The 10,192-nt window shown below is 48.3% G+C and overlaps 1 protein-coding gene across 1 annotated transcript in view; it reads left to right on the top strand.

Moving 5' to 3' along the window:
- The first annotated feature begins 2,814 nt into the window (after window positions 1-2,814).
- HDGFL2 (HDGF like 2) overlaps window positions 2,815-10,192 on the top strand; it is a 32,579-nt gene continuing 25,201 nt past the window's right edge. The window contains exons 1-3 of the mRNA XM_035120000.3: window positions 2,815-2,956; window positions 9,741-9,817; window positions 9,926-10,064. Coding sequence (XP_034975891.3) covers window positions 2,885-2,956; window positions 9,741-9,817; window positions 9,926-10,064 — 288 coding nt within the window. The 5' untranslated portion in view covers window positions 2,815-2,884. The remainder of the gene's footprint in view (window positions 2,957-9,740; window positions 9,818-9,925; window positions 10,065-10,192) is intronic.

Below are 10,192 nucleotides of genomic sequence, written 5' to 3'. Positions count from 1 at the left end.
ATCAGTTTGCCTGTCTTCCCAAGTGATGTGTAGAATTTTTCGGAGCCACCATTGATGGAATCTTTCGAGGAGCTGGAGATGGTGTTTATAAGTGGTCCATGTTTCACAAGCATACAGTAAAGTTGGTAGTACAATAGCTTTGTAAACAAGCATTTTGGTTTCCCTGCAAATGTCCCTGTCCTCAAACACTCTGCATAGATGCCAGCAACAGGGGGGAAGCCATGTACTTGAAATATGTGGTGCAGTATCACACCCCGAAGAAGGAAACCTGATCCCAGGCTCGTAGCACAAACCTACTCAGTAGGTTTGTGCTACGAGCCTGGGATCAGGTTTCCTTCTTCGGGGTGTAATTAGTCAGGACTAGGACTACTCAGTAATTAGTCCTAGCAAACATTTGCTAGGACTACTCAGTAATTAGTCCTAGCAAACATTTCCAAAGCCAGGACAGTCTTATTTGCTCCATAGTCCTATTTGCAAATAACCCGGTTTTTTAGATCACATGACCTGGCTGAAAAAGATAAATATGGAAGAAGCATTTGTAATGCAAACGAGGCGTCTTGCCCATGCAGGTTTGATGCTGCATGACTAGTCCTCCTAAGGCACATTTATTGCTTTTATTTCCCCAGTGAAAAAGTAAAAACGCCTTTCCACTTGAGAGTTTGGAGCCTTGGGCAAAACACAGGTTGGGGCCTGATTGCAGCATATGCCAATTAGGAACGAGATGCCAACTTCGTAGCTCCAGGCAGCACCGTTAAAGTAGCTGCATTTACAAACGGAGAGCTGATCTTTTAAAAATCTGATGCTTTAAAAAAAATGCAATGTCTTTTCTGCTTCCTCTCCATCCCTCTCTCTCTCTCTCTCTCTCTCTCCCACACACACACACTTTTCATAGCACTCTCATGCACCCTTGAGCACAAAGTTTGGTGGGGTATATTTATAGACTGTTGGACATAGACTGGGTGCCTTTGACTCAATCACACCCTTTTCCTCTGTTAGTCTAGCCCAGGGGTTGGCAACCTAAGGCCCATGGGCCACAAGCGGTCCATGGGGGGGGGGTCATTTAACTGGCCGTGTTTGCGCAGGTGCCGAAAATCATGTCTGGGCAGGCGCTGGGGCCGGAAATCGTGGGCGCACACGCGATCTGGCCCACAGAAGGATCTCTGCTGGAGCATAGCTGTCAAGTTCTCCCTTTTTTTTTTTTTTTTAAAAAAAAGGGAAATTCCCTTATGCTGAATAGGCTTCCTCACGAGAAAAGGGAAAGTTTGACAGCTATGTATGTGCTGGAGTGAACTGGCCCAGGCAAGGTAAACCTTGCCAACCCCTGGTCTAGCCATGTCATGTCAGCAAGATGGGAGAGGGAGGACCATGGGAGTCATCTTCAGTTCCTTAATAAATAACAACAACAAAACAAAAACAAAAACAACATTCCTTGGAATACCCTTCCCCTTTCTATGAGCAGGAAGTAGCCTCTAAAAATACCAATGCCAGCTCAGAGAGGGACCCTTTTTTAGGACTGAGAATAAACCATGGCAAAACACCCAGTGCAAGGCCAGACTGCTTTAGACCACGTGCAGAGGGTTTTTTTTTGGGGGGGGGGGTTGGAGGGGGAAACAACCTTAGGAATAAGCAATGTTAAGCACAGATGGTGGTGCAGCAGTTATGGGGTGCCCGGCAAAGACCTGGGTTCAAATCCTCACCTTGAGGTCCTTGGATTTAAAAGGTGAGATATACGGTAAATGCAATCAATGAGATAAATGAATAAACAAATGTCCAGTGTTAGCACTCTCAATTGGGGGTGCTGGCTGGCTATTGGTTTGTTTGTTTAGAATTTAATTACTGCCCTTCATCTGAGGATCACAGGGCAGTTTACGGTATAACTACCCAAAAATCTTCCCTGTGATCCTTAGGCGGTATATAAATTTAAGAAATAATGACGACAATTTTCTTTTATTACTATTAATTCATTTTTAAAAGAAAGCTGAAGTTTATTCTGTATCTCCTCTCCCTGCCCAATATTCCCTTGCAGAGTGTTAATACTTATGCAAACTTTCTAACCTAGGAAGACACCTGTTTCAGTGATGGTATTTAAAACAACAACAACAACAACTCACGAATAGGCTCGATGAAATAATTGCATTTATTAATGAAGATTTGTATACAGCCCTTCATCCGAAGATCCCAGGGCGGTTTGCAGCAACAGGAATACAGTACGAAGCGAGAATGCAAAACGTGCAATTAAAAACAAGAACACCCAGCAACCGCTCTTCCCCTTTGACCGGCCATCCATTCATTTCCCATGTGTCTGAGAATTCAGCTGTGGGGGACCAAGAGCTATCCAGAGCATGTGCAGAGTGCTCCCTCCCTCCCCGTCACCAAACCCTTGAGGCGGGCTCAAGTCGGCAGAGCCACGAGGCCCTTTCATCTCGTAGGTCCGAGGAGCCCCACGTTGGGCCGAGCACAATTCCTTGCCATGCAAGGGGTGGGGGTCAGACTAGATGACCGCCAGGGGTCTCCTTTCCGCGATTCCCAACGGCTCTCCCCCTCTCCTTTTTTTTAATAAAAGCCCCGCCCCCTTTCCCATTCCCGCTCCCTTTTTTTTTTACCCAGCCTGCCCCAACAGGCCCCGCCTCCCCGGAGAGAGGCCCCCCTCCGGTTGGGCGGGAGGCGCGCGCGCGAGCCGGCCGAACGGCCAATGAGCAAGGAGGGCGGCGGCGGAGCGGCAGGCTGCGCGTACCAATCGGATCCTTCGCAGGCTCCTTTTTCTCCCCCCTCCCTCCCTCCCCTTCAAGAGGCCCGGCGGCCACGCCCACCCCCGCTCCCGGTTGCCTGGCGAAGCCTGAGGCCTGGCTGGGGCCTGCTCGCCAGCAGCCAGCCAGCCGCCGAGATGCCGCACGGCTTCAAGGCCGGAGACCTCGTCTTCGCCAAGATGAAGGGATACCCGCACTGGCCGGCCAGGGTGAGAGAGATTCATATACAGTATATATCTATATATGGTGTGAGGAGAGCGGTGGGGGGGGATATAGATATTGAGGGGGGAGGGGGGCTCCTCGTCGCTTAGCAACCGCCATGAGCGGGGGGGGGTAGGAGGGAGTGGCGTCTCTCTACTCCCCCCCCCCGCTTTTCCTCTCTTGCTTCTGAGGCTGCGCCTTAGGGGCTGTTCTACGGCGCCCTCTAGCGGCGGAGGCGGCACCTTGAGAAGCTTGGAAAGAGCCCGCCTCCCTTTCATGGGTCACCAGGCTTTTTTTGTTGTGGTTGTTATCGCTACCTTTTTTTTTTGGGGGGGTGATGTTAGGCCTCTTCCTCCAACCACCAGAAGAGGGCTGGGGTGGAGGAAAGGGGTGGGGGCAAGGGAGAGAGGAAGGGCAACTGCTGGCATTGCAACCCCACCATGAGACTCGGGGGGGGGGGTGCGGCGGAGCCTGGCCCCAGATGTGTCTCTAAAATGCATGTGCAGTTTTGTGTGTGTGGAATTATTATTTTTTGCATTGTGGTTTCCAATCCTGTGAACTGGGTAGCCAGGGCGGTATACAAATTTTAATAATAATATGTGTGATTATGCATGCATGAACGTGTGTTTGCTTGCTTGTACAGATTTTTAATTTTTGGAGCGGGGGGGGGGGAGGGATGGGCCCCCAGAAAGAGGGAGATTGGGCCTACAGAAGCTACTGCGGTATACAAATTTTAATAATGATACTAATAATGCATGTGATTATACTATACATGCATGCATGGACATGCATTTGCTTGTTTGTGCAGATTTTTTTTTGGGGGGGGACCTCCAGTTTGGGCCTATAGAAGCTAGGTGGCTAACATGTATGGGTGAAGCCTTTGCAATGCTGAGGAGAGATTCGCCCTCGAGGTTTGGCGCAGAGGGGTTTGGGTCAGGAAGCCTGCCACTCAATGTGCCTCTTAAGTCCGAGGAGGGAGTTGGAGGGATTTTGTTGGGCATGTGTGCATAATACTTAAATTTAGTTATATTTATATCCTATTCCATCTTGGAACCCCAGGTGTTTTCCTTAAGCGGTCGACCGGGCGCTGACCAGATCTGGATCTGCTGAGCTTCGCCAAGGTGGCTCCACTGCCTACTCTTAAGACCCCGGGATATTAATAGTTAATGGAATCGTTAAGTTTGCTCCCACTCGCTAATTTGGGAGGGGTGGGGAATGAGGTGAAACGGGACCCCTGTGGAGACTCTATATATAGGGTCTCCAATAGGGGCCCTGTCTACTCCCTCAGAAATAATGCTGAGGGTGAGGCTGTGGAATTGGGGGGAACCTCCCACTGTACCCTGCAAGACTTTGTGACAAAGACTTAGTGCAAGCCATCCACACACACACATTCATTCACTCACTCACTCACTCAGATGTTATGTTTATCCTTTTCTCCATCTTTGCAAAGTCTTGTGAGGTGCAATAAGTATAGTCCGTGCATTCCCCCCCCAAAAAACAACATAAACACACAGCCCATGAGGATCTCCCTGGAATCTCCGTCCCAACTGTGCGTTACTAACCAAAGACTTTTGTTAAACTGGTGGCAGAAAGGTTTGTACAGTGGGTAGTTTGGGACGGGGGTGAATTTTTTTGCATCCAGGATTTTCTATGAAGTTGGCCTTACATGCCATTTGTATCCCTCCAAAACTGTGTGTACGGTGTGTGGGCAGCCTCTTGTTGGAGCAGTGTTGTGCAATGAGGAGAGAGAAGTACATTTTCCCGTACCCTAAGAGTTTTGATGGGGTTATCCCTAATGTCTGCCATCACTGTGGTGAGGCCCCCTTTCCCCCCCTCCTCCTGCAAAAGGAATCATACAATATGGCAGCCCTAGATAATTGGCATCCTAGTGTACCAGCCTTGGGAAATTGAGGGGAGGGGTGCTTATCTCCCCACTCCCAATTTTTTCTTTCTTTCATCGCTTCCCCCCCAGTTGTGCAATGGAGCAAATTGGCTTCATATACAGCCTCCATTCTAAACATGGCGAGGGAAGAGAATGGGCTTTATGGAATTGTAGGCTTGAAAGGGACCCCGAGGGTCATCCAGTCCAACCCCCTGCAGTGCAAGAATCTCTTGTCCAACATGGGGCTCAAACCTATGACTCTGAGATTAAGAGTCTCAGGCTTTATAGTTCAGCAGCAGTGCAGCTACTATGCATGAGGAAAGTCCCAGTTTGAATTCATACCGTTTTCAGCTGTTTAAAAGGCAGCAGGAGAACAGCTGCTGCTGGTTAGAGTTGACAAGGTTGGGCTAGGAGAACTAACCTTGTAGAAGGCAGCTTCCTTTACCTTAAGTTAGCAGGCTTTCTGCAACATTCTGGGCCGATTGGCCAATCCTGGTTTAGCGGGAACCTGGGTTACTTTGAACTGGTTGGTCCCTTCCATTGCATCCAAGACTTCGCAGCCGTGATTGGGCTTCAGTATTCCAACAACACAGTGGTGGCCAACTCCCAAGAGACTGCAATCCACTCACAGACTTAAAAACTGGCAGTGATCTACCCCCTTTTTGGGGGTTCAGGTCAAAATTGTGCAGCTTTTTAGGGAGGAGGAAAGCCCTGTTTTTAGGGGTGCAGGGCAAAGTTGTGCAGCTTTTTTAAGGGGAGCCAAAGTTTTTGAGTTTCTTTGGGGGGAGCCAGTGATCTACCATTGATCTACTACAGACGTCCAGTGATCTACCTGTTGGATATGCCTGCAATAAAGCAAGCACAGGAGAAGAAATGGTCCTTGGGCACTACCATTGGGGAGACGGGGTGAAGAGTTGTTTTTCTTCAGCAGGCATAGCTGCTACCTTAGGAACATAAGAAACTGCTTCTTGCTGAGTCCGACCAATGGTCCATCTAGCTCAGTATCACCCACACTGGCTGGCAGTAGCAGGCCAGAGTTTCAGGCAGGGATTGTCCTCCAGCCCAGACAGGAGATGCTGTGGGGACTGCAAAACAGGTGCTCTACCAATGGGTCACGGCCCTCAATTTTAAGCAGACTCTCTTGCATCCCCACCCTGGAAAATGCAATGAGGATATTTGGTGCTTGCTTGAAAGTGGAGTTTGTGCAATGGTTTTTATGCTTCCAAGACTTTGGGGGGGGGGCATCGGAGCTGTATGTCTGGCGTCCATCAGCAACCCCATTGTACAACAGGGGAAATTTAAATTTCTAGGTTTTATGTGATTTTATATTATATGGCTTTATATTTGATCTTTTAATTTGTTGGGAGCTGCCCAAAGTGGCTGGGGCAACCCAGTTAGATGGACTGCATATAAATAATAATGATAATGATAGTAATATCCTCTGGGACCTGTGCTGGGCACGAGGCAGAATATTTTTGTGCAGAATACACCCCTTATATTTGTTGCCCCAGGGCCTTTGGATCCCCCTTCCCAGTTATAAAATGGGTGTTGGAATGGAATGGGAAGGATTCCAGTTTTCTGTTTTATTTATTTGTTTCACTTACAATCCATCCCCTCACTTTGTCTTCTTGTGAGGTAGCTTAGGCTGAGAGACTTACTGGCCCAGGGTCACCCATTGAACTTAATGTCCGAGTGAGGATTTGAACCCGATCTCTCTGATCCTAGCTTGACATTCTAAGCACACTAGCCTTATTTTGCAAGAGCCCAGCCTATATGTTTGCTATCCAGATGGGGTTCTCTTCTCTGCCCCCTGTTGTACCGTGGATTCACATACTAGCACTTCCTTAGGATTCTAGCACTTCCAGTGGAATTTCTTCAGGGTCAGAAACTCAGATATATAAGTCAATCGGCATATGGCACCTTAAACCCTGGGTTGCAGTCACCACAATGGGATGACCAGGCACCATTCAAGTTATTGTTATTGTTTTTATTATTCATTTCACTTCTACAGTATACTGCTTTATATTTTAAAGGGAAAACCTCAAAACGGTTTACAAGACATTAAAATAAAACAATCCATAGTAAAACAATCCAGAATGCTTTAGCTGAGGTTCCTGCATTACAGGGGGTTGGACTAGATGACCCTCGTGGGCCCCTTCCAACTCTACGATGGTTACAAATGCAGACTTCCAGGAAAATATTTCAGATCCTTCTCTAGGAGACACTTTGCCTTCCCCGTATTTATTTACCTACTTAATGTATAGATCTGCCCCATAACAGAAGGACTCTAGGAGGCCAGGGTGGGATAGTGGTTAGAGTGTTAGACTAGGACTTCCACACTGTCATGAAGCTCACTGGGTAGCCTTGAAGTCAGTCACAGCTTCTTAACCTACCTCACAGGGTCGTTGTAGGGATTAACAGAGGAGGGGCATGAACCAAGTACTGGGGGGGGGGGGAAAGGTGGGATATAAATGCAATAGATAATATCTTTTACTCACCTGCTTAAGAAAGCTGGAGGGGCCAGCCAGATGGGGATGCCAGTCGCCAACCTGGCACCCAGAGATATCCATATGGTTGCAGTTGGACTCGTGCCAGTAGCACAACATGCCTGGCACCAGGGGGATTTCAAACACTGCTTCATTCCTAGATGTAGCATGGGGCACGATGGCTCTGCTGTACCTTCGCTGTTGGAGGCAGCATGCGTCTGAATGATAGTTGCTGAAAACCACAGGAGGGGAGAGGGCTGTTACACTCCAGTTGTGCTTGCTGGCTTTTTACCAGGACATCCGGTCAGTAACACTGGGGGCAGGATGGTGGGCTAGTTGAGCCACAGCTGGCCCCCTGCCTGCTTCTTTTGGTCCTCCCGTACCAAGATGGAGGGAGAATAGAACGCGATCAGGCATCGTTTGAGCATCTCCCAGGATCACACTGTTGTTGGACCAGGTGTTTTGTCTTCCTGCCCTTTGCTTTAAAAGAAGGTCTGGGAGAAGCTGTAGCTGAGCGGATAGAGCTCTGGCCTTGGGCTCAGAAAGTGCCAGGTTCGACCCCCATCCTCTCCTGAGGTTATAAGGATTCCATAGCAGGAGGCATGAGATTCCTGCATTGCATTGGGTTGATCCTTGGGATCCCTTCCAACTCTATGATCCCAAGGCCCTTTGACAAACCAACAAAACTGGGGGTGTGCAGTTTGACCTATCAACAAGCTAGCTTCCCCACAGGTGGCCCTGCCATTGGGCATTGCTTTGGTTTTCAGTGTGCCGTGCAACATGCAAGGATCCTGCTTCTCTGCTTCCATGTACTCCTGGAGTCTTCTCTCGGGTAGAATTTGTCATTTGCACTGGCAGTACTCTGGTCTTGCAATGCAAACCATTACAGTGGTTGGCTCCCCACCACCCCACATCTTCACTTCTGCACCTTGAAAGCTTGTGACAGACAAAATCCTTTGCCTATATATCCTGTCATTATCCGGGGACTAGCTCCTTTCTAGCGGCTTTGGGGTTTTGACTTAGGGCGCTATGAAAAGTACATGGAGATTGCACCCTAAACCTGCTTTCTTGCTCTCAGAGATCTTGTTGTGGGGGTAGGGGTGAGCGTGGGAGGGGAAAACAGCCCACATATTTAAGGTTTCGCTCACCAAGCCAAACATGAGAAGGGATGCTCAGCACTTGTGGTTCACGGCATCATGTTGTTCTTATCATCTTGCATAGGGAGGGCTTAGCTGATGGTCACACCTGCACCCAGCGATCGAAACTCACCAGGCGTATTTGCACATGGCATCTCCACCATCTGACTGGCTGGCAGGCAGGCACACAGCAGCATTTTTTTTTTTTTTGCTATGGAGCAAGTCACCCGGCTCATGCCATAGTGCTTCAGCAAAAGAGCACAGCCTGCTGATGAACCACCTGACTTGCAAAGTAGTACAGCAGCAGCAAACTCTTTCCTTGAAGTGTGCAATTTAATCTCATTTTGAAACTGGCAAAGCTGAGACCTAGCCCTAACGCTGAACTAAACCAAGAGGTTTAACGGTATTTCTTTTCTCTCATCCTGTTCAGTTCTGATTCAGACATTACCGTGTTTCTCATATTATAAGACACGTCTTATATTTATTTTTTCCTCAAAAAAACACACTATGGCTTATTTTCAAGGGATGTCTTATTTTTTTCCTCCTCCTCCTCCTGCCGCGGCCGGCATTGCTGCTGCTCCTATCACTATGTCTTATTTTCGGGGTATGGCTTATATTCCTTGAATGCTTAAAAATCCTGCTATGGCTTATTTTATGGGGATGCCTTAAAATATGAGAAACAGGGTAACTTAAAATGATTTAATTACTGGCTCCGTTACTTTGAACTTATTCAGGTACACGTTGTACAAATTGATGTCATCAACTGTTATTCTTGTGGAGCAAGTCTGTTGGGAGTGGATATAATGATATTTAACGAGAGACCTTTTTTTATTTTTAAAACACGGTGATGGATCCAAAGGACCTCGCTTCCCCCTCCTTGTCACTTCAACTGATCTTAAAAGGACTCTCCCCTGAACAGGGTTTGTTGAAGGAAGCCTGAGAACTTGGAGTTGAAAGGGGCAATTGTAGATGCCCACGTAATTGCTCAGGAGCATGCCTGTTTTCTTGACTGTTGTCCTGTAGAATTCTATCGGTTATATTTTATATGCACAATCGGAATGAATTTCAGGAACCAAAATGCTTTTTCTGTGCTCTTAACCCAAGTGTAGCAGGTGTTGTGGGACTAAAACTCCCATCATCCCCAGCAAGCATGGCCAATGGACGGGGATGATGGGAGTTGTAGTTTGCACATTGGCCAGCCCCGCTTTAACCATGATACCAAGGTGGTTCTCTGCAGTAATCACTCAAGCTGCCATGCTGATCCCATTTGACTTGCTCTTCTTTTCAGATCGACGATATCATTGACGGCGCAGTGAAGCCCCCACCCAACAAATATCCCATTTTCTTCTTCGGCACCCACGAGACGTAAGTTCCGGTCTCGGAAGCTGGGGGAGGGCACAGCTTTCCCGTGTTTTGTTTGCTCAATGCCGCCCTGCTTCATTCTCTAACCTTTGCTTTCCTTCTCTGCCCCAGGGCCTTCTTGGGACCCAAGGACCTCTTCCCTTACGAGAAATACAAGGACAAATATGGGAAGCCCAATAAACGGAAAGGCTTCAACGAAGGATTGTGGGAGATCCAGAACAACCCTCATGCCAGTTACAGTGCGCCTCCGGTAAGTGGCGTTAAGGACAGCCCTGCTGGAGCTATAATAGTTGGCTTTGTACCCCCCCCCCCCCGGCCTGCATGAGCTCAGGGCAACCATACATGGGGTGGGGAACCTCTGACCCTCCAAACGTGGGG

Source organism: Zootoca vivipara, chromosome 6 (assembly GCF_965207765.1).
Source record: "Zootoca vivipara chromosome 6, rZooViv2.hap1.1, whole genome shotgun sequence".
Taxonomy (NCBI): Eukaryota; Metazoa; Chordata; class Lepidosauria; order Squamata; family Lacertidae; genus Zootoca; species Zootoca vivipara.
This window is presented reverse-complemented; position numbering and strand designations above follow the sequence as displayed.